Source organism: Microtus pennsylvanicus, chromosome 5, assembly GCF_037038515.1.
Source record: "Microtus pennsylvanicus isolate mMicPen1 chromosome 5, mMicPen1.hap1, whole genome shotgun sequence".
Lineage (NCBI taxonomy): Eukaryota > Metazoa > Chordata > Mammalia > Rodentia > Cricetidae > Microtus > Microtus pennsylvanicus.
In genome coordinates, this window is record NC_134583.1 from 138543794 (window position 1) to 138568378 (window position 24585).

At 38.9% G+C, this 24585-nt stretch overlaps 1 protein-coding gene across 4 annotated transcripts in view; it reads right to left on the reverse strand.

The window, feature by feature from the left end:
- Cacul1 (CDK2 associated cullin domain 1) overlaps window positions 1–24585 on the reverse strand; it is a 52327-nt gene that overhangs the window by 15115 nt on the left and 12627 nt on the right. For all 4 annotated transcript variants that reach the window (XM_075974566.1, XM_075974565.1, XM_075974568.1 and 1 more), the window contains 3 exons: window positions 16561–16687; window positions 15660–15762; window positions 295–390 (listed from right to left, as the gene is read on the reverse strand). In XM_075974566.1, coding sequence (XP_075830681.1) covers window positions 295–390; window positions 15660–15762; window positions 16561–16687 — 326 coding nt within the window. The remainder of the gene's footprint in view (window positions 1–294; window positions 391–15659; window positions 15763–16560; window positions 16688–24585) is intronic.

Genomic DNA, 24585 nt, shown 5'->3' on the forward strand with positions numbered 1-24585 from the left:
AGTAAACAGAATGTACTATATATAGGATGAAATGGTGAAAGAACAAATTTAATAAAATAAAATTGTGAGGGGGAGAAGAAATGCCTTTCTTCACTTTCAAAATTGGGCATGATTTCTTCTGTCACCTTCACTTTTAGGCTCATTCCATTTAGATGTGAAGAATAAGGTAGTGATTACACCTCCTACTCTCAACTCCAGATTCATGAAGACACCCATCGTTAATCTGACTCAGGAAAAGAAAACCAGAACACAATTAACCACATGGTTTGGGAGGTAAACAGAGTTCTAACTTACCATATATATGAAAAGAGGCACGATGCTCTGTAATGCTCCCATATACTGTCCCAGAGCTATATTAAATCTCTCAATATAGAGGTCTGGAGGGCTGGCCTGTAAGAAAGCATAGCAACGTAAGCACTCTGAGAAACCAACCTCCTGCAATACAAACCAACTTAGAAAGAAATCAAATTCCCATAAGATGTGTAGTGTGGTGCGTGTGTGTGTGTGTGTGTGTGTGTGTGTGTGTGTGGAAGAGAGAGACTTATATTTTAAAGTCAGCTAAGGTGTCTTTGTTCCAAATCAGTTTAGTCACCTTTAAAAACTGTAGAACTTTAACATATTATGTTTTTAATAAATCACCATTGAATTAGGGAGACAGTACCTACAGGAATCAAGCTATATTGGGAGGAGGGGGGCTCAAACATGTAAAACAGGTTCAAGGTTCAAGATACTACTAGAGGGGCTAAAGAGATGCCCAGCCGTTAAACATGCTTGCTGCTCTTGGAAAAGTACCAGGTTCAATTCCCAGCAGCTTACAACCATCTGTCCCTCTGGTTCTAGGGAACCCAATACCACACAAGCACTGTACACATGAGGTATACAACATACACTCAAATAAAACACTTATACACATAAGAAAAAAAAAATCAACCTCTTTTTTTTTTTTTAAAAAAAAGACCCTGTTAGAATGGCTAATAAACTTTATAATGCTAGCTTGGTTGTAAACAGCTACTCTAGCTAATAAACTATCAACATGAGAAGTAAGAACTCAAAGAATTCACATATACATGCAGGTCTAGACTGAAGTACAGTATAATGCATACCTCCTAACTTCACCCACTGCTACAAAATACTAAGCCACAAAAGTCACTATGGAAACCTCTTTTTTACTGTGTGTTGACTGAACATGTCTGGTCTCCCAGTATAGCTGTATCTGAAATAAGAAAATAATTAAAACTCCATGAGGTCATAAGGGCATGGCCCTCATCCTACAAGACTGTGTGTTCTTAAAAGGATACCAAAGGGCTTACTCCCAAACATTTGCTATCAAAATGTGGCACAGAAGAAAGGCTTTGGTGAAAATGCTTCTTCCTACAAGTCAGCAAGAGTCCTCACCAGGAAACCCCTAACCCAGAACTTGATCCTGAACTTCTCTGCTTCTAAACTACTATAAGAAATAAGTTTCCCAGGCTGTGGTATTCTGCTGTAAGTTAAGATGTTATGCTGTGGTGCTTTGAGTTGTTATGTTTTACAGAAAATTTATTCATGTACTACTTTTACCTTATTCTTTAATTTTAAAAGTAAAGAAGCCTAAATGAAAGAGTAATTTAAAAGACTAAAATATTAGCAAATGTAAAATACACATGTTCAACTAAAAATTAATTCCTGGGTTAAGGTGTTGGGGAATGTATAAAATACAAAAACATGAAGCCTGTCCTTTGGAAATTTCACCATCTGGCAACCCGACCTTAAAGACAAATCCTGCTTTCCAGTTCGCCACACTAAGACTCCTAAGTAACAAGTCCAACAACGTGAAATGAGGAGGCTGGAGAAATGGCTCAGTGGGAAACAGTGCTTGCTGCTCTCCCAGAGGACCTAAGTTTGGTTTCCCAAACCCCCATTATCAGGCAGCTCACAACCACCTGTAATTCCAGCACCAATGATCCCATCCTTCTGGTTTCTTCAGACACATTCATCCATAAATATACAGAAATACATATAAAAAAATTAAAAATTGTTTTAAAGTGAAATTATAGAAGCCATGTCTTAAGCTATTTGAGAAACATTTAATGTTCTAATACTCTTAAATGTTTTTAATTTTTTAAATTCATAATTTGTAAAATCACCTCACAAATGTTTTCATTTCTACCTAGAAGCTTAGAATACATGCAGGGAACTGTCTCTATTTCATCTTTCATTACAGAGCACTTAAAATCTGGTGTTCTCTTTCCATGTCTCTTCCTAGTCCTCCTAACTGCTTAGGAATAAAGGTTGTCCCCATCACATGTAGCAGGTAAGCAGCTCAGAAATATTTAACTATTTGACTGTGATCCCAAGCTAAGCTTAATATGTACCAAGACTCAATCTGATCCTGGGGACTCTGAGTTACTTTGTGCCAAAACTCCTTTCTTTTTTCTTTCTTTCTTTTTTTCTTTCTTTCTTTCTTTTTTTTCTTTTTTTGGTTTTTCGAGACAGGGTTTCTCTGTAGCTTTGGAGCCTGTCCTGGAACTCCCTTTGTAGACCAGGCTGGCCTCAAACTCACAGAGATCCACCTGCCTCTGCCTCCCGAGTGCTGGGATTAAAGGCGTGCGCCACCACCGCCCGGCCTCGAAACTCCTTTCTTATTACTCTCAAATCCGCCACCTTTTAAGTTCGGACTTCTCAATTGAAGGCACATTGTCTACTTTTCTGCATCTACAGCCTGTACCTTTAATACTGCCCAGCCCAGCACATGGACCAACCAGCCAATCCCAAGTAATATCAGTGTCTTTTGTCTGCCCAGACATCTTTCTCCCCACCTCCATCAGACCTGCTTTATTCCTTCAAGATCTACTGTAGCTTTCTCAAAACATCTGAGTTTCATGACCCTTAGTTGGGCAACTCACCCTGTCACTAACTGCAAGCCCTGAGGCAGGATCTGTGCCTTACCTGTTCCTCTACAATCTGACCAGAATGTCTAGAATACAGGACACAGAGAGATGTATTTTTCAAAGACAGAGTCTTTTGAAATCTAAACTTTATAATATAACCTAGCTCTGTTTAAATCTAAATTTCTATTTTAGTATTAATAAGGGTTTACGGTACTGAGTAATTCATCCCTTAGAATTTACATTTCCATTCTGAGGAGAGATTCCCACACTACGTTATTTCTAAGGATGTGTCAAGAATCAGACAAACAACCTCCTATCCATGAGTAGGAGTAAACAGCAACCATGTGCCTAACAATTAGAAAAATCCAGTAGCATTTCAAAAAGCAGTCTGTCAACCAGAGAAACTGGGGGAAATGATTCCGCATTACAGGCTAACTACCAGAAATGAACAGACACACGCAGCATCTTTCTCAAAGCAGCTTCAAAGAATTCAGGAATTGATATTCAGCATTCAAAGAAGTAAATTTTATACATATAGAAGAAAAAAAATCTGAAAATCCATTACATTAAAATATTTTTCCCTTTTCATGAAAGGACACTTCGTCTAAGAGTTAAAAACATGAACACTGATCAAAAGGCACATTGAACAGCAGAGAGAACGAGTAAAACTGAGCTCAATATTCCTTCACAAAGTCCCCAAGCCTCAAAGGCTAGGAGTATAAAAAGCACTTTTTGTGCTGAATCAAATGTCAGAACACTCAGCTTCTTTATTCCACATTTCATGCAGCACTTACTCACTTAAAACCTTGGAAATAACAAAGACCATAAATTATTACGGTCTGAGAAATAAACTTCATCTTTTCCAGGAATCTAGAAATAAATGTCATTTTGAGAATACAAATCAAACTGTTCCTCTTTAAAACTTAAAATAAGTACACTGTGGTCTCTACTGGGAAAAATGCTGCCTAGTTTCAGCTTTACTATTCCAAAATGACAGTACCTGGCTTGGATATTAATTAAATAAAAAAAAAATTGCTCACATCAAACAAGAAAAAGGAATCTGAGGGGAAAAAAAACGAAACAAAAACTACTATTCTAAACTCCTCCCAGTCTTTAGGGGAAGTGGTGCCAGTGCTTGGGCAGAGCCGAGAGCCTCACCCAGTGCCAGACAAAGGTGCTCTACTACTGCCCCACCTCGTCAGTTCAATGGGTTTAGAGTTTTACTTTCACTTCTTCCTCCCTGAAAACAACGGCCATTTAATTATTTTCTATCCTTTTGAAATATATTGCTTGTAGAATTAAGAGTCTAATAGTTCTTTGCACAAATGTGAAATTATTCTAGTACCAATTTGTACTTTTTCTAACAATCTATCTTGGAGTAGGTTTATTTTATTGAGTCTAAAACATTTTGATTCCTGGAATGATTTACACTATTTAAAATAACTAAAGATGGAGCTGGGTACATGGCTCAGCAGTTTGGAACATTTAGGGCTCTTGCAGGGAACCCAGGTTTAGTTTCCAGCACACACATGGCATTTTACAAGGGATCTGATTTTGTCTTCTTGCCCACACAGGTTCCTGCACACACATGGTGCACATGAACTCACATGGGAGCACAAATACACATGAAAATAATAAATGATAAATCTTTAACCTTAAAGACTCCAAAAAGCCTTTTCTATCTGGAATTAATGAAGGTACGGGAGAGCATCTGTACTCCCGAGGAAGCTGAATCCCTTGAGCCCAGAAGTTTGATAATAGCCTGGGTAGCTCAATGAGACTGTATGGCCCCAAAACAAATAAAACTGGGCTTTACCAACAGGTTGTTCTCAAGAGACACCCCAACTCTAAACTATGAAAAGCCTAGACAACAAGGTAGATTTAGTAAATATTATACTACCACTCACCAAAGCATACACAATTTCCAAAACCAAATTACAGACATTTTAGGATGAGTAACTTGGTCAGCAATGCTGTTTAGATAGACTCACTAGTTCCCAGCCCATAACAACTCTACAGCCAAGCTCAAGGCTGGGACAAATAGACATTTGCCATTTGCTGACTGAGGAAGAAGTACGATAAGGCAAAGCCCAGATATAAAATGTTCAGCACTTACCAGTACCCATCAGGTACTGCCAAAGTGGGAAATAAAAATCACCGAGACTTTGAAACTCAGCAGAGAACAAGCACCTTGGTTTTCAAGAGACATACGGAGTCAAGGAATGTGAATTCTATGTTGTGTCAAGAGGAAGAACAAACGAAGCAGGATGTTTGTATAGCAAACGAGGAGAAAGGAGCCATTTTGAAGGAAGCTAAAAGAGTTCACCAAGAATGAGGCTTAGTTTTTGGAAGAAGCAACTCTGTGCTAGAAAGCAAGCTGCCTCTGAGCTCAGGCATTAGGTAGTATGTTAAGAAGGACAAAGGCCAAGAGAACTCCAGCTTTGTGAAACACAAAAGTACAAGAGCAAGGCAAAAGCTAGTCAGTTCAAATTAAGGCTATGCACTTTTTTCCCCTCCTTACCAAGGTCTTCAAAAGTTCACCAGTGCAAGCAATCTACAGATTCAATGCAATGCCCAGCAAAATCCCAGCAACATCCTTCACAGATGTGGAAAGAACGGCATTCAACTTCATATGGAAAAGCAAAAAACCAGGATAGCCAAAACAATCCTGTACACTAAAAGAACTTCTGGAGGCATCACAATCCCTGACTTCAAATTCTACTACAGAGCTACAGTACTGAAAACAGCCTGGTATTGGCCTAAGAACAGACAGGAGGACCAATGGAACCGAATAGAAAACCTAGATATTAAGCAACACACCTTCAAACACCTGACTTTTGACAAAGATGCAAAAAAAATATCAAATTGAAAAAAGAAAGCATATTTAACAAATGGTGCTGGCAAAACTGAATATCAACACGCAGAAGAATGAAAACAGGCCTGTAACTATCACAGTGCACAAAACTCAGATCCAAATGGATCAAAGACCTCAACATAAAGCCAGTCACATTAACTTTATAGAAAAGTGGGAAGCACACTTGAATGCATTAGCACAGGAGAGCACTTCCTAAATATAACCCCAGCAGCAACAGACACTGAGAAAAACAATTAATAAATGGGACCTCCTAAAACTGAAAAGCTTCTGTAAAACAAAGGACATGGTCAACAAGACAAATCGACAGCCTACAGAATGGGAAAAGATCTTCACTAATCCCACATCAGACAGAGGTCTGATCTCCAAAATATACAAAGAACTCAAGAAATTGGTCATCAAATGAACAAATAATCCAATAAAAGAAAAATGGAGTACAGTCCTAAACAGAGAACTCTCAACAGAGGAATCTCAAATGGCTGAAAGACACTTAAGGAAATGTTCAAAATCCTTATTCATCAGAGAAATGCAAATCAAAACAACTCTGAGATTCCATTTTACACCTGTAAGAATGGCCAACATCAAAAACACTGATGACAACTTATGCTGGAGAGGTTGTGGGGAAAGGGGAACACTTCTACATTGCTGGTGGGAATGCAAGCTGGTCCAACCCCTTTGGATGTCAGTATGGCGATTTCTCAGAAAAATAGGAAACAACCTTCCTCCCAGTAAGACCCAGTAATACCATTTTTGGGTATATAACTAAAGGATGCTCAATTGTGCCACAAGGACATGTGCTCAACTATGTTCATAGCAGCATTGTTTGTCATAGCCAGAATCTGGAAACAACCTAAATACCCCTAGACTGAAGAATGGATAAAAAAAAATGTGGTACATTTACACAATGGAGTACTACACAGCAGAAAAAAATAATGATATCTTGAATTTTGCAGGCAAATGGATGGAGCTAGAAAATATCATTTTGAGTGAGGTAACCCAGACCCAGAAAGACAATTATCACATGTACTCACTCATAGGTGTTTTTTAAACACAAAGCAAAGAAAGCCAGCTTACAAACCACAATCCTAGAGAACCTAGACAACAATGAGGACACTAAGAGAGACTTACATAGATATAATCTACAAGAAAAGTAGAAAGTAGAAAAAGATGCGATCTCCTGAGTAAATTGAGAGCATGGAGATCTTGGGGGAAGAGTTGAGGCAGGGAGGGGAACAGAGAAAAATGTATAGCTCAATAAAAATCAATTAATAAAAAAAGAAAAAATAAAAGTTGAGATCATCTTTCAAATTTTTAAATAATGTTATAATTCTAGAAATTATTTAATCATATACTTAAATATTTAGCAATAATTTCTTTATTTCATGAAATATTCAACCAATATTCTGATTTTCCCTAATCACATTGTAAGCCCTATTTTTTTAACATTTTATTTGGGTCTATGTCAAAATAAGACCTGTATGTTGTGACATTGATGGCAATTTCCTTCTAGTCTCTTTCTAACTTATAGGCTTCCACTCTCTTCTTTTTCATATTCCTGCAAGTTCCATGTTGAAAAAGCAAGGGCATTAAATACTATGGAATTTTCTAAGCTGTTTTTGCTTCCCAATTCATACAAATGATCTATTCTAATTCTTTTTTATTTGTGTAAAGATCAATAAAAATCAATAACAAAGTTCAGAAGTCACATATCTTCTATGCTTGCTGCTACTCTGCCATGCATAGCTCTTCTGCTGCAGCCAAACCACTGTCACCTCCCTGTCTAACACTGAAGGCTCAGCATCCCTACAGCCACACAACTGCTTCACATCAGAAACAGCTGATAGCATGCTTACTCCAGGATGGACCTTCCTTACAATACACCAAGCAAAACAACACGAACAGCAACAAAGGAACATGCTTTGCAGAATCAACATAAATCGAGAGCTTTCCATTTTTTGATAAAATTATTCAATTGGCAACATACCAAGGTTTGGCTACATTATGTAAAACAATAATTCTTTATGCTTCAATATGTCTTAGGAAGTCGTATACTGCTATGATGAAATAAGTCTAAAAGTTAAAATATACCTTTGAATGGCAGTCTGTTATATTACATTCACAGGATCTGTTACACAATGGTTCAGGGAAAGGGTAAAACAATAATTTTTTTTAAATTTTCTTAAAAATATAAATATAAACATCTGAATTTTAAATGTATAAAAATGTTGATTATTCATATTTCAACTGATATCTGCATTTAGTGCTTTAGTAGCCCTAGAACATTTTAACTTTTCTTTAAATAATGGTCTGAGGCATATAGTTTTCATTCTTTTGTAATTGAATGTCTATATTCTAAATAAATGGAAACAATTTTACATATTAAAAAACCTGAATTAATTCATTCCAACATGACAATAATAAAGTCATTACATAAAATCATACTGTTTATGAAAAATAATCTTCCAAAACAAATCCAAAAGTACTTAAGTAACTTTAGTAATTATTTTGACATTTTAACAATTGTTACAACTTAATTCTTGCATCTGCTTCACTAATCAATTATTATGTGTTTTGAATTAAAGGAAGAAAATCTAACCTCAAAAAATTGTAAATGGGTGAGGGAGAAAGCTGTATCTGAATAGACTCCTCTCTTTCTTTTTTCCGTGTGTGTGTGTGTGTGTGTGTGTGTGTGTGTGTGTGTGTGTGTGTATGTGTGTGTGTGCGCACACACACACACGTTTTGTTTTTTTCCTGAGACAGAGTTTCTGTTCAGCTCTGGCTGTCCTGGAGCTAGAACTCAGGGATCTACCCGCCTCTGTCCCCCAAGTGCTGGGATTAAAGGCGTGCACCTGCTGCCAACCACCACCCAGACCTGAGTAGCCCTTTCATGACACAACAGATTCTCTTTCTCAGAAGCTTAAGAAAATTTGTTGCAATACAAATTAAGTCTCCTGAAACTACCAATGGGTGCATTAAATATTATATGGTGCTCTGATTTACCTTCTACTTGGAGTCTTTTTACATATTTACTACCACTGCACATTGGTCACTGGAAAACAATGAGTTACATATATCTTCTAACAGCTGACACATTTCAAATACCTAAGTCTCAATAATCAGTCTGTTCTTCATCCACTCATTCTTCAAGTAAACAGGGTGTTCTATAGAAAAGGGTAGTTTCAACACTCAGACCATACTTTGGTGTATAACTAAGCATTTAAATACGAGACCATAGGGACCATTCTTATTTAAACCACCATAGCCACTAGATAAGATAAAGGAATAGCTTATTGAATCTACTCTGAAAAGAAAAAAGGGAGGATATAGATATAAAAAGATAGATTACTGGGGCTGGAGAGATGGCTCAGTGGTTAAGAGCACTGCCTGCTCTTCCAGAGGAGCTGGGTTCAGTTCCCAGCACCCACATTGCAGCTCACAACTGTCTTAAGATCTAGTTCCAGGGGATCTGACACCTTCACACCAGCGCACATAAAATAAAGTAAATAAACAATAAGAATTATTTTTAAAAAAATAGATTACTGATTCTACTTTTTAAAAAAAAACTATTAATTTTAAATATTTTACATTGGGTTATATTTTTGTATATTATATACAAATTTTATATATGAAGATAAATTTTGTATATGGAGATTAATTGTTAAAACATATTATTTCAGAGAAGAGGCTAAAATTTTAGACCAACAGAAAAAAACAAAAAAACTTGAGACTTCCCAAGATCAAATTCTTGGTGAGGGCACTTATGTTGACCAACAGGTTAAAGCTCTTTATGATGAACAAATCTTGTCCCTATGCCACAAAACAGCCTTAAATGCCTGGGACATGATTCAAGAACCAGGAAAAAGAATTTAATCATATACCAGTGTTAAACAGGGCCAGAGACAACCCTTTAGGAACTTTTAAAAATGTAATGTATAATTAAGAAATACAGGTTAGTAGATAATCATCTATAATAGTCAAGCTTATAGTCATGTTAGTTAGGTTTTCTAGATATATAGAGATATATTTCAGTTAGGTAGGTATTCTTCAAATCTTTCAGAGACCTTCAAAATATGGCATTTAAAATGTTTTAAGAGCTTAGGACTTTTCATGACAGTAAGACACATCTGCTCCTGGCAGCACCAATCTACTTCAAGAGGAAGATGGGCATCAAAGAGACTCCTTATGAAGTTGGTTAGCCATTTGGGCAAGAAACTGCTCTTGTCTGGACTGCATGATCAAATGGACATGCAGGACCCACAGAGAAATGACTGCTGAACTTACCTAAAGGTCTTTTGGGGTTCCTGCTTCATGAAAAATAGAAAAAGTCTGCTAGACATTCTGCAGGACACAGAAGAAAGTGACTGACAAACTGCCAATATAGGTGGAACTGTCTGAAATTTCCTATTTCGTGGAAAAGTCTGCTGAATACTATGGGCCTGTCGGCTGAAGATGGATGCCCCAACAGTACAGAAGAACTTTGGGTGACTGTCCAGGCAGGGAGATGTCTCTGTCAATTCTAGGGTTTTGGAAGTTGCATACAATGCACTTCCTGTTTACTTAGGTAATATTAAATCCTGTTGTGGTCTTTGATGGAGTTGAAGAATAGATAGTTATGGTTTTCCTTAGTTATGATAAAAGATAAAATAGATATAAATATTGTAACTGTAATTCTTGCTTAATACCTGTTTTGTTATATGTAATTTTACTATGTTAAAACCTTCCTTTTTCTTTAAATAGAAAAGGGGAGGTGATATGTGATTCCCCTCTGTATGCAGTGAATATCATTGGTTAATAAAGGAACTGCTTTGGCCCATAGCAGAGCTATAGGAGACAGACCCACTGCTAGGTGGGGAAAACGAAACTGAATGCTGGGTTAAGAAGGGAGAAGTCAGTGAGAAGCCATGTAGCCCTGCCAGAGCTGGATATAATTTTACCTGGTAAGCCATTGCCACAAGGCAATATACAGATTAATAGAAATGGGTTAAATTAATATGTAAGAGTTAGTGAATAAGAAGCTAGAACTAATATGCCAAGCAGTGATTTAATTAATACAGTTTCTGTGTGATTATTTTGGGATCGAGCAGCAAGAACAACCAAGCGGCCTCCTTCAACACCATATTCCAGTCCTGCACAAGAGCTACAAGAACTCTTAACCACCAAACCATTTCTCCAGCCCAATAATTTTATTACCTAAAACCTTCAGTCTAGTAAGGAAAAAATTATACTGGAAGTAAAGAGGTTATTTATTTATTTATTGGTTTTTAAGGCACACTATATACTTCAGCAGAATTAAAAATCAAGATCTTTAATTTTTTTACTTTTTATTTTTGCTAAGACAGCTGTAAGCAACCAGTTGGATTGTACTGCCACCCACTGGGGAAAAAGCAAATAGCAATGCAACACCTGCCCAGATCTTAACACCAAGAAGACATAGCTGACCTTTAATGGCAGTTGGGTAAGAAAAATATAAGTTATACAATATACAATAAAGTAATATAAGCTGGTGTTTGTACAGCCTGAATAAAGTTAAGACTAATTAGGGCTTACTTTCCACTAATTTCATTATTTATTGGTTTGTCAAATATAGTATCTACAAACCAAGATATATTTAGCTTAAAAGGTACCAAAATTACTATTTAAAAAAAAAAATAATATCTTAAGTATACCCAGTCAACTTCCCTTTAATTAAAACAGCTGATAAACACTTCCATAAAGTACTGTTTAGTGGGGCTGGAGATATGGCTCAGCAGTTAAGAACACTGACTGCTCTACCCGAAGACCCAAGTTCAACGCCTAGCACCCACATGGCAGCTCACAACTATCTGTAACTCCCAAGATCTGACACCCTCATACAGACATACATGCATGCAAAACACCAATGCACATAAAATATAAAGAAATAAATGTAAAGTGCCGTTTAGAGATTTAAGAATGAGAACTTATACCATTTTCCTCCCCCTGCTCTACTTTGGTTGCTCCTTATCAGGACCTGAAAGCAGCATTACCTGTGCTGTTTCCCCCACTTTAATGTTTTTGTCTTTCCCTAAAAACAGTCTCTGCTTAAACAGCTACGTGGGTAAGATACAGTAAAAGCTCCAACTGATTGAAAGCGAGCAACTGTTAAAGGTTAAACAGAACTTTGCAAAACTAAGCAGGCCAGGAGTGGTAACGCACATCTCTGCACTTCAGTTCCAGCACGGGGGAGTCAGAGGTAGCCTTGTCTACACAGCAAGTTCCAGATCAGCCAGGGCTACATATTAACACCCTGTCTCGGCAACAAACAACAAAAACAAAACTAAGTTGGTAAAACAATTTTCTGTATATAACTAGTTCCATTCATTTGAGAATAAAAAAAAAGACCCTAAAAATTCAATACTCCGGTGATATAGAAAAAAAGGGGGGGGACCCTGAATTTCTTTATATTTAAAAGAGACAGAAGTTATAGGAAGAGGGATATAAAAAATGGGCAGGATAAACTGTCACAATCTCAAATAGAAACTATAGACAAGAATCAAGTGAAGCAACAAATGAGAAGACTGAATGGGTTCAGTTATTTGTTTTACCAATTCAACAACGAGCAACTTAAGTTATTGAAGGGGTAGAAAAGACACTATTCCAAACTGAAAGGTGTATGTGGGAGTGTGAGGTCTGTGTTTTACAACACTATGTTAGATTATGCTACTTTGCAAAAATATTTAGGTTTGATAGACTAATAATATTAAAATCTGAAAACTATATTCTCTATTTTTTAGGTCAACACCAAAAATAAATATGGAATGCTATTTCACACAGCACTTTTGAGTCTCTCCAACAGAATGCACCTTTATTTTTATGTTCCCTGGTGTTTTGCCTGAATGTATGACTGTGTGAGGGTGCCAGAAGCCCTCAAACTGGAGTTACAGACAGGTGTGAGCTGCCATGTGGGTGCTGGGAATTGAGCCTGGTCCCCTGGAAAAACAGACAGTGCTCTCAACTGCTGAACCATCTCTCCAAGACCCACAACATACCTTTAAACTTGGATAAATAAGTCAAACCAGTACCTATTTTAAGATGTCCTTGACAGAGGATGATGCCCTGTGGCTTCAACCAATTGATCTGTCAATGCAATGTTCAATCTTTGCTTATCTGCCAAATGCAACTCAGACCACAATACTGCTCTGGCTCAAGAACTTAAAAACCAGGTTGGCAAATAACATGCCCCACCCAAACACAATGGCCTGCCCTGTAAGACTTGCCATATTCTGGTTATCACAAAAACTACCTAAACACCTAGAGAACATGAGGATCAATTATCAAAGAGTAATCGTGATACCTTCCCTATTGGTACAGGTCAAAAATCAGCTGATGAGCATTCACTCAAGTGTCTGAATTATGGTTGTGCCTGATACTAAGGTTATCAAGAACAATGGCAATGGGTTTTTGATCCTACTGCACGTACTGGCTTTGGGGGAGCCTAGGCAGTTTGGATGCTCACCTTACTAAACCTGGATGGAGGTGGGCGGTCCTTGGACTTCCCACAGGTCAGGGAACCCTGATTGCTCTTCGAGCTGATGAGGGAGGGGGACTTGATCGGGGGAGGGGGGGGAAATGGGAGGCGGTGGCGGGGAGGAGGCAGAAATCCTTAATAAATAAATAAATTTAAAAAAAAAGAGAGAGAGAAGCAGGACAGAGTCCTTGCCTCCCAGAAGAGCCAGAGAAGTAGCTGGACTTGAATACAAAGACAGCAACACAGCTGCAGCCCTAACAAGCTTGTTACTACGAAGAGGCTAGGAGTCCATAAACAAATGCCAACTGTCTGCTTTGTTCTGTTCTGTACTGTCTTGAGGGCTAGACAAGAGTTCCAGGAAGGTTGTCCATAGGTGAACAGAAATGAATGTAATACTGAGAAAAGGCAGCTTTGCAAGGCAGGAAGCAGAAGGGGAAAAAAAGGATCTTAAAACTTAGTGTAAACTTAGGTATCACAGATATTTCAATAAGGATATTTCACCTTAATGTTGAAAATCTGACAAGATGATTTGAACACATTTAATGAAAGGGTCTACAACTGATGAGCGACAAAGCTGGAACCAGGGTCTGAGGTCCCCACATTGTTACCTACTTTACCTAGCTATTTAAAACTGGTTACCATCTTCCAACAGAAGTCAATTAAAGACTGGCAGGTTGGTGTGTGTGTGTGTGTGTGTGTGTATGGTGTGTGGGTGTGTATGGTGTGTGTGTGGTGTGCGTGTGTATGTGCGTGCCCAGAAGTCAAGGCAGAAGGATCACTAGTGGTCTGACACAATTCTAATTCAGCAGGTGCTTGTTAGATGAAGCCCAGATGAAGACTGTCAAGAGCTAGTTCAGTTCACTGGGGAAGCACTTGCTTAGCATGCACAAGACCAGAGAATATGATACCCAGAACATCAAGAAAAAAAGAATTTAAAGAAAATAATGTTTTTTAAACTAATGAGATGTGTATTGACTCTAAAAATAAACTCTTTGGGTTTTCATGATATACACCTTTACATTTACTGACAGTCTTTTAAATACTAAAAAGAGCACAACACCTTTATCTTGCTTTAATCTTTAATAAGTCCTTCCTAATAGGAAGTTAAAAATTTAGTTTTGTAAAATGCTGCATTAGCTGGGTGAGGAAAAACAAACTCTGACACAGATATGACTAAAATCTGGGAATACCAGTATCAGCATCAGTCAAAAGCTGGATAAATAAACTTAGGTACAACAAGTAAGAGAGAACAATCAGCAAAACACTTGGAAAAGGACAGTGACAGAAAACAGGAATGGCAAGTCACAGGACAGACAGACCAGAGCAGCAAGAAAACAAAGGAATGGCAAGTCACAGGACAGACAGACCAGAGCAGCAAGAAAACAGAGGAATGGCAAGTCACAGGACAGACAGACCAGAGCAGCAAGTTGCCTTTAGGGAGAATTTGGGGAGAAAGGAGAGTCCAGAATTAAAAGCAAACTATTTAAGGCACAATAAACTTCTACAACTGACATATGATATATAGGCAGTAAATATCTGTTAATTATTATGGTATATTCAGTTACAAAAAGATGGAGAAAACAACAGGCGAAGGTGTGTATTTTATAGAATGTAGCTCTGTTGATAATTAAGGGGAAAAAAGGAAAACAACAACAAAACAAACTTTGGGCCAAGCAGGCGGCTCAGGATGCAAAGATGAGAAGATGCCCGACACCACACATCCTGACCCGCAGAGTGGACACTCCACGGCACATATGCACGCTGCCCCCAAACACACACAAGATAAAATGTGGGAGACAAAACAAAACAAGGTAAGTGAGAAACAGTATCAGACACAAAGCGTACTATTGGAGCTGTTCCTCACCTTGGAGTGAACCCTGGTCACCTACTGTGAGTGAGTTTTGTAGGCCCTGTTACTTCTACACCAGAATCCAAGTGTGACCTGGCTCTAGCCCAAAGCTAGTGACTGAGGCCAGGCACTCCACTCAGGGTGTTACCTAACAGCATCATCCGCAAGGGTTTGTCAATAGCTTTAGTTGTTCATACAACAAGGGTTAGAAACTCGGAGGCAAACCACTCACTCTTGAAAGATAATACAAATTCAAAAAAGAAGTTAAAATATATTGGATCTATTTTTTTAATTTCACCAGATAGTAAAGTTAACAGAGAAAAAACATTATTTTAAATAAAAAAAAAATGCTGACATTGTGGTATCAGTTATAAACTGAAATATATTCCAAATAAAACGTTCCATAATTTGTCAAATTTTCAAATATTTTTTCTAAAGATTAGACCATTTAGCCAGTTATCCAACTAGAAAAGTATAAACTTGTGTGGTAAATCAAATTAACAAGATCCCAACTGTTCATGAGACAGCCTAGTTCCACCAGACACACTAAAGCAACAAATCCTGATGCACTCAGCTCCTTACCTGCAGCTCCTTGGAGACTCGTTCTAAGTGACTGGTTATCTTTTTAATCAGGTCACTGTACATCTGTTCCGAGTGCTGCTGGCACACACACTTATATACACAGCTGCAAGAAGGAACAGGCACAGACACCAAGTCAATGAAGAAGCATTCCCGGCAATCTAATGTTAAAGTACACTTTCAAAATAAAACTCAACTTATAACAGGTGATCAACCAAAAACTGAAAGAAAAATCTACCCTCCCCATTCAGTGTTCTGATGGAAAGGACACTGTCAATTAACTTCAAATGACCTGGATAGTATACGTGAAATAGGCATGAGATAATCCAAAATGAGGATCTGAATGTACTAACTCCTTGTAAGTCAGCTTTTCTCTCTTTTTTAAAATACTTGTCAAAATGAGAAAGAGAATGGTAACTAAAAGAGAGACGGTTTCTGACTTACAAAGGTGTTTGCAATACGTCCTCCTGTACACCAGTCGTGGGGAATGACATAGCTGTCACTTCTTCCTGTCACTGTGCTGATCTCATTTCCCACCCCAGTTCCTAATGTTTCCATTGACTAAGAGCTAGGTACAGTTAGAGCTGATGTCAGTCAGCATCAACAGGGCTAACTAGGATCTCCTAAAAGCCATGTATTTTTACAGCAGACACTCCACTAGCTTCTCTCACTGGCCCTGGAGGTTTTTCATTGTATATGACAGAGACACGCAAGCAGAGGTGGAAGTTAATAGTGTGGTCTACTAGATCTATCCTGACATGAAAACCACTTCTGAACGGAACATCCAGTTCACCAGTGTGGAGAATATACACATCCAACGTCATCTAATATACTTTATATATCACATTCATGTTGTCAGCAATCAAAATCCATCCAAACCCATACAAATTAAATAGTCACTTACCTGTAAATCTGTTCATAGGATATAGGTATATAGTCACCAGGACTCTGGGTTAAAAGTTGGTCTATGGCACCATCTAATTTTGGCCAGTATGTGCTCTTATAATCTTCGATTGTTATGACATTCATCACTACAAATAGAAGTAAAATAAACATTATTATGCGCCACACAGAAATACAAATCATAGAAAGTGTATACACATTCAAAATCTGTCCTTCCATTATTTACCCAACCTCTATCAGTTTTTAAACAGAAGAGAAAGTTGGAAGATGGAGGCAGAGGCAGACAGGTATCTGAGTTCCAGGAAGCCTGATCTACATAGTGAGCTCTGAGACAGTGCAGTGACACTGTCTCAAAAAAAGATGGGGGAACTGAGGGGGAGACAGGAGAAAGAGAGAGATGAGATGGGGAAGAGAATGAGCAGAAGAGAGAGAGTAAAAGCACAAACACACACACACACACGAACTAGTCAGGAATGTTAAGCAGTCATTGGCTGCTTTCCCAATATGCTATAAGCTTCTATCATCAGTGAAGCATTCTCAAAAATATCCTGACCCTCAAATACATATTGTCACAATTATGTGACATAATGAACTACAAGAAGGTTCCAGGAACTATAGCCTTTCATAATTAATCTTTATAGACATCCCTGGGGGGGGTGGGGTCTATCTAATAACTGAACTACAGGGCTGGAAATTTAAACAACACTGTAGTCCCAAAAGAGGATCCCACAAAATGTACTGACATTTACAGTATCACAGTGCCGTACCTAGAATTCGACAAGACCAAGGAAAAAAAGACAGTGACCTAGAGACCCTACACTGAAGGGTCACTTCATTTCAATGGACAAACTCAAACCCTCATCACGAATCCTTTCAAGGCCTTAGCAAGCTGTTCCTAAGTTCAGGGGTAACACGTGCTTTACAATAAGATGCTAAAGTTAAAAAATAGTTACCTAAGGATTTCTAGATACCCAAGAAGATAAGAGGTAACAACTTCCAGATCAAGTATTTTACTGCTCATTTTGCCAAAACCTGGGAAGCAAGGAAGTTAACTGGCTTCCTCCAGAATACATGGCTAATTCCAGACAAAGAGGCCAGGCCAGGAAAAGCCTTATCATATTCCTAACGTCTAACCTTAGCCATTAAGGATATATATAAAATACACCACTGCTATCATTATTATTCAATTTCCTATAAATCATTTTACTTTTAGTGCCATAAAATACAAGCCAAAGGGCACTTAAAGAATGACTTGCTGACTCTTAAGACAACATGGTAGATTTTTTTCCCCTTTTTGAGACAGGGTCTCATGTAGCCCTCAAACTCCAATGTAGCCACGGATGAACTTCAACTCCTGCTCTTTCTGCCTCTACCTCCCAAGAGCAGGACTATAGCTTATGCCAACACATTCAGTTTTAGTATACCATTAACATTAAGTACATTTTGTAAATAAGGCTCAGTATAATACTCGTCTAGTATATGAGAAGCCCTGGGTCTAGTTACTAAAACTATGTGGTTGAGGGCAGTGCTAAATGTAAGAAGCCATAATCAAAAAAGTCTCCATATTTGTAAGAGTTCCGTGCATATATTAACTTAGGTGAAACTGTGAGGATAAAAACATATCACTGATTGCCAGAGATTTGTCAATAAGGAAAAGGCATATCTACAAAGGGCTAACAGGGAGATTGTTAGGGCAATGAGGTGCTTTGTATGGAATTGAAATAACAATATACCACTCTATTTGTGTCAGAACCAAAGGAACTGTGCACCATACAATGAATCAACAAGGCTATAGGTTACAGAGGCAGAAATGAAATGGAAACCTGACAAGTCTAAAGACAAATGAATCACAGAGACAACAATAAAGGGTAGAGGTTTGCTTAGCATGTATTAGACCCTGGGTTCGAATCTCCACACTGGGGGGAGGGGTGGCAATTCTCCTAAAGACTTAATATTATAAATCTCCTTTTAGGAAATTTAACTCAGTGGCTGACAACTCACCTAACATGTATGAGGCAAATTCAATACCTATTACTTCTGATTAGAAAAAAAAGTGTCTCATATTAAAGCCTGACATAGTGGTGCACACCTGCAGGCTAAGGAAGGGGGATAGCCAAACTGCATAGTATGTATAAAGCCAGCCTGGAATGCATGCTGAAAAGTTCCATCAAGGAAGGAAGGATGGAGGAAGGGAGGGAGAAAAGGAGAGAGGAATGAAGGGAGAGAAAAGAATGAAAAGCAAATAAACCAGAAGGTGTGAGTTCACAAAGAGACATTCCAATTCAAAATAAAACTTGTGTGATTCTCCAAACAACTGCCAGAAAGATGAAACCTCAAAATACTTACTGGGAAGATATCAAACTCACAACCAGACTCCTATTGCAAAGGTAGTTAAACTGACCCTTACTACAACCAAATGAAACTAAGTTTAGAGCACAAACAGCTGGAACCTAGGGTTTGGGAGATACTATACAGCTGTCAAGAACTAGCAAACTACTAGAAATGTGTCGTTCATGGCAGGCACTTTCATTAACCAAATAACTTACTAAAACTTGACAAAAGTCAGGAGTAGTGGCACATGTCTTTCATCCCAGCACTCCAGAGGCAGAGGTAGGCGAGTCTGAGTTCAAGGCCAAACTGGTCTACAGAGCGAGTTCTAGGACAGCCAGGACTAAAGAGAAATCCTGCCTGAGAGCAGGGAACAGAAGGTGTTGCTTTAACACCAACACTATTGACAAGAAATTAAAAGCTAGAGCCCCAACTCTGAACTGCTGATGGGCAGTCAAAGTCTGTGAAGTGGACTAACAAAGTAAGTGTTTACTGGAGAAACAAACAATCCAAGGCATACTATTTGCTGTTTAAAATTCCATTTCACATGGGGTCCTACTCCCTAATCTTTTCGCAATGACTTCTTGTGCTTTTGTCCGGCTGGTCTAGCTACTGCAGAGACTGATCATTACACTCCAACAGTAACTCTCAAAGCCTGGTTACTTAACAGGGAACATCATGGGGAAGGCAGTTTGTCATAGGAACTGTGAGACTTCACTTGTCCTACTTAGTTAGGGTTTCTATTGCTGCTACGAAACACCATGACCAAAAGGCAAGTTGGGGAAGAAAGGGGTTTTTATTCAGCTTACACTTCCACGGTGCTGTTCACCACTGAAGGAAGTCAGGACAGAAACTCAAATAGGGCAGAAGCTGATGCAGAGGTCGTAGGGGGTGATCCTTATTGACTTGCTTCCTGGCTTGCTCAGCCTGCTTTCTTACAGAAACTAGGGCCACCAGTCCTGGGACGGCACCACTCACAGTGGGCTGGGCCCTCCCCCAATGATCACTAATTGAAAAATTGCCTCTCATGGAGGCATTTCCTCAACTGAGGCTTCTTCCTTCCTGATGACTTTAGCTTATGGCAAGTTGACACAGAAAACCAGCCAGTACACCACCTTAGACCTGATCAGAACTCTGGAGTCAGAAGAGACCCTAGAATCTGTTCCATATTCTCTTCCCAAACGACCCTCAAGACTGCTCAAGTTTGAGAACCACTGGCCCACATACACAGTACAATATAGCTAGAGAAGGTAACATTCATTTTCTTTTCTGGATTGCTAGTAAGGGGTCTGTCATCTTTGCACTGTGGTCAATGAAATGTATAAATATATCAAAGACAATATTGAAAGAGCAGGCAGAAGTGCTTTCATGCAAACTCATCAAAGTTCCACATGGTACCCCTATTCCCCATCAAGAAAGTTAGCTTATTTTTTTTATTTTTTTTTATTGAGAAAAGGAAGAAAAAAAAACAAGTTTCCACCTCCTCCCAGCCTCCCATTTCCCTCCCCCTCCTCCCATCCTTCTCCCCCTCCTACCACTTCTCTCCCCCTCCCTCTCCAGTCCAAAGAGCAGTCAGGGTTCCCTGCCCTGTGGTAAGTCCTAGGTCCTCCCCCCTCTGTCCATATCTAGGAAGGTGAACATCCAAACTGGCTAGGCTCCCACCAAGCCAGCACATTGCGTAGGATCAAAACCCTGTGCCATTGTCCTTGGCTTCTCATCAGCCCTCATTGTTCGCCATGTTCAGAGAGTCCAGTTTTAACCCATGCTTTTTCAGTCACAGTTCAGCTGGCCTTGGTGAGCTCCCAGTAGATCAGCTCCAGTGTCTCAGTGGGTGGGTGCACCCCTCATGGTCCCGACTTCTTTGCTCATGTTCTCCCTCCTTCTGCTCCTCATTGGGACCTTGGGAGCTCAGTCCAGTGCTAAGAAAGTTAGCTTATAGTATTGATTCTCTGACTTGCTAATGACAATTTTAAAATAAGCCAAGCTTAGCAAACTAAATTACATCTGAAACATAGTTGGTTTTTTAATTAACTATTGGTGTAGGAAGTCCTTCTGTATATATGTTGCTTTTATTGGTTAATGAATAAAGAAACTGCCTTCGTTTGTGATAGGGCAGAGTAGAGCTAGGCAGGGGAAACTAAACTGAATGCTCGGAGAAAAGAAAGCGGAATCGAAGAGAAGCCAGGTAGCCCCACTGGAGACAGAGGCTGTATGGAACTTTACCGGGTAAGCCACAGCCACGTGGCAATAAACAGATTAATTTAAATGGGTTAACTAAAGATCTAGGAACTAGCTAGCAATACACTTAAGTGATTGGCCAAGCAGTGGCTTAAATAATATAGTTTCTGAGTCATTATTTTGTGGTCTGGGCAGCCGCAAATGAACAAGCAGCCTTCCACAACAAACTAAGGATTAGGTACACTAAGGCTATTTGTGACAGAGACACACATCTGCTCCTGGCAGTACTAATTTACTACAAAAAAAGATGATGGGTATCGAAGAACCTCTATATAGCTTGCTTTTGTTGTGACAAAGCCAGTCATTTGGAAAAGAAACTACCTTCACCTTGACTGCTGACAGTATAGTGTTCAAATTGGACAAGCAGGACACAAAAAAAGCAACTGCCAAATTTTGCCTAGACAAGGTAGGACAGCCCTTCAAAATTCCCGCTTCATATAAAAGTCTGTTAGCTATTAGGCCCATAGGCCAAAGTTGGATGCCCCATCATTACAGAGGAACCCTGGGGTGACTGTCCAGACAGCCAGATGTCTGTCGTTTCTTAGTTTTGGAAGTTGCTTGCTCTGAACTTCCTGTTTACTCAGATAATATTATATCCTTCCCAGGTCTCTGATGGGGTTGAAGATTAGATAGTTATGTTATAGTTTTTCTTAGTTATGATGAAAAGTAAATTAGGTACAAAACTTTGGACTTACCAAGATATGATAGATAATATTTTCTCTGAATTTGCCAAAAACAAATGGACTGGACATTGTGAACATAATTCTTACTTGAAAATTTTTCCTATTGTATGTAATTTTACTCTATTAGAATTAAAACCTTTGCTTTTTATTTAAACAAAGGGGGAATTTTGTGGCATATTTGCACACTGTGTGAAGATGTGTCACTGTGACTGATTTAATAAAGAACTAAATGGACAGTAAGCAGGAAGAGGTTAGGCAGAATTACCAGGAACACAGAGGATTCTAGGAAGAAGGCAGAGTTGCCAGGCAGACACAGAGGGCACAGGATGGGCAGTAAGAATGAAGGTAACCAAGCCTCATAAAAGAACATAGATTAAAAGATACAGGTTAATTTAAGTTAAAAGAACTAGTTAGGAACAAGCCTAAGCTAAGGCTGAGCTTTCATAATTAATAGTAAGTCTCTGGTTTGTTTGTGAGCTGGCAGCCCAAAGAAAACTCTGTTTACAAATCAGGTGAAATGGGCCAGGGAGAAAGTGGATGTTTCTTTAAAAAAAAAAAAGCCACCTGTTATCACAGTTTGCTCATCTCAGTAACAGGCCAGTTAATGGCATTACTCAAAACACAGTATCAGGCACAGCATTCTGCTCCCTCCATCAAAAGGGGTTGACTGAACTCATTAAAGTACCGGACAGAGGAGCTGACGGCCAAAAATTACACTTTCAGAGTGGGAAAGAAGTCCTTGGGAATAAGAGGAACAGACGGTCAGAACAAAAACAAGATGATGTATTCTAATAAACGAATGGGAGTATTTAAGAAGCAAAACCCTAGTTGTAAAGGGAAATAATTTTGCTAGGGTGTAGCTTAGTTAGCTGGCAGAAACTTGCCAGGCAGGCATAAAGCCCTAGGTTTGATCCTCAGCATCTCAGAAAGCATTAACTGGATGTGGAGGTGAATTCCTCCGACTTCAGCACTCCAGAAACAGGCAGAAGGATCATCTCAAAACAAAAAGAAGCCGGGCGATGGTGGCGCACGCCTTTAATCCCAGCACTCGGGAGGCAGAGGTAGGCGGATCTCTGTGAGTTCGAGACCAGAGCTAGTTCCAGGACAGGCTCCAAAGCCACAGAGAAACCCTGTCTCGAAAAACCAAAAAAAAAAAAAAAAAAAAAAAAAAAAAAAAAAAAAACCCAAAAGAAAATAACTTGACACAGAACCGTAACACTTAGTTGTTACTAGAACTGGCCAGTTTAAAAACAAAATTATCCATTGTAAATAGTCTGTTCGTGAGGAGAGAAAAGTCTAACTCTGAGCCACCGACTTGGTGATGTTTTGATTTGCCAGTAGAGGAGAGCAGCTATCTGTATCTAGTGTAGCTGCATTTCTTTCTACCCAAACAAATTCTATGAAAAGGCTTTGGGTATTTGGGGACTTCTAAGTTTGGGGATTTGGAGACACTATTGAGAACTTAAAATGTCGACTGTGGATACTTATAAAATCACTCTTCCCATAGGTTCTGAAGCTATTTTCACATAAACATATTACCAGATAACACTGGCATCTAGTTTTTATTAAGGTCCTCATTAATACATTCCTTGGGTGTTCTACCCTACTCAACTGTCCACAAAGATACACTGGTCTAGATAAGGCTGCAGCAAGTTAGCTTCATGTGAAATGCTCTTCCCGACACTGGAAGGTTGTAAATAGCATTTCTGTTCTATTGCTTAGAACCCATTTCTGCAAGAGGAATAGACTAGGAGAGTACAGATGCCCCCAACAAAAGATAGGTTAAGAAACCAACACTCTGTTCCTACAGAACAGTGTTGTGTGTGTCCTGCACAACACTGCTCTACAATTCTACCATCACATTTCAACTTGAGACACAGCTGTGTACAAAAGCCCATCATGACAGCACATGTATGAAATGGTTAGGGTTATCATGACATCTATATGGTACCAACTCCATCTAATTCAAACTCTCACCAAAGTAAAAAAAGTATTTAAAATAGGAAATCTGTTCTCAACTACACTAACTACAAGTATCTCACTAATTTAAAATTCTTAATTGTCTCCTAACATTTCAACAGGGTGATCACTCCTTAACACTAAAACCAAAAATGTCTGAATTCTGAAGATGAAACAAAGACAGGTGTTGAGGTGAAGCCCTGATGTCGGATGTCTTTATATATATATATATATATATATGTGTGTGTGTGTGCTGCTTTATTGGTTGATGAATAAAACTGTTTCGGCCAATGGCTTAGCAGATTAAACTAGGCAGGAAGTCCAGAGAGAGAGAGAGAGAGAGAGAGAGAGAGAGAGAGAGAGAGAGAGAGAGAAGTTGGAGTTGAGGACAGACATCATGTAGCCACTGAAGGAGATGCCAGAACATTATCAGTAAGCTACAGCCTTGTGGTGATGCATAGATTAATATAAATGGGTTAAATTAAGATGTAAGAGCTAGCTAAGAATATGCCTAAACCATTGATCAAACAGTGTTGTAATTAATATAGTTTCTGTGTGATTATTTGGAGCTGGGCAGCTGGGAAACGAAAGCACAGTAACTATTTATAAAGCCCCAGAGTAAAAGGAATGTTCAAGTCCAACCAGGAGAAATATACTTCTTCCTGCTCCATTCATCCCCCCTCCCTCCTCAGGATGAAGATCCTTCTCTTGGAAACCGAGCATCCCAGAGAAAGACACTCATGCACTAGCACCTGGCAGTTCTTCAACAGCAGTTCTCCATCCAATCAACCTAAAGTGAAGTCAACACTTAACAGCTT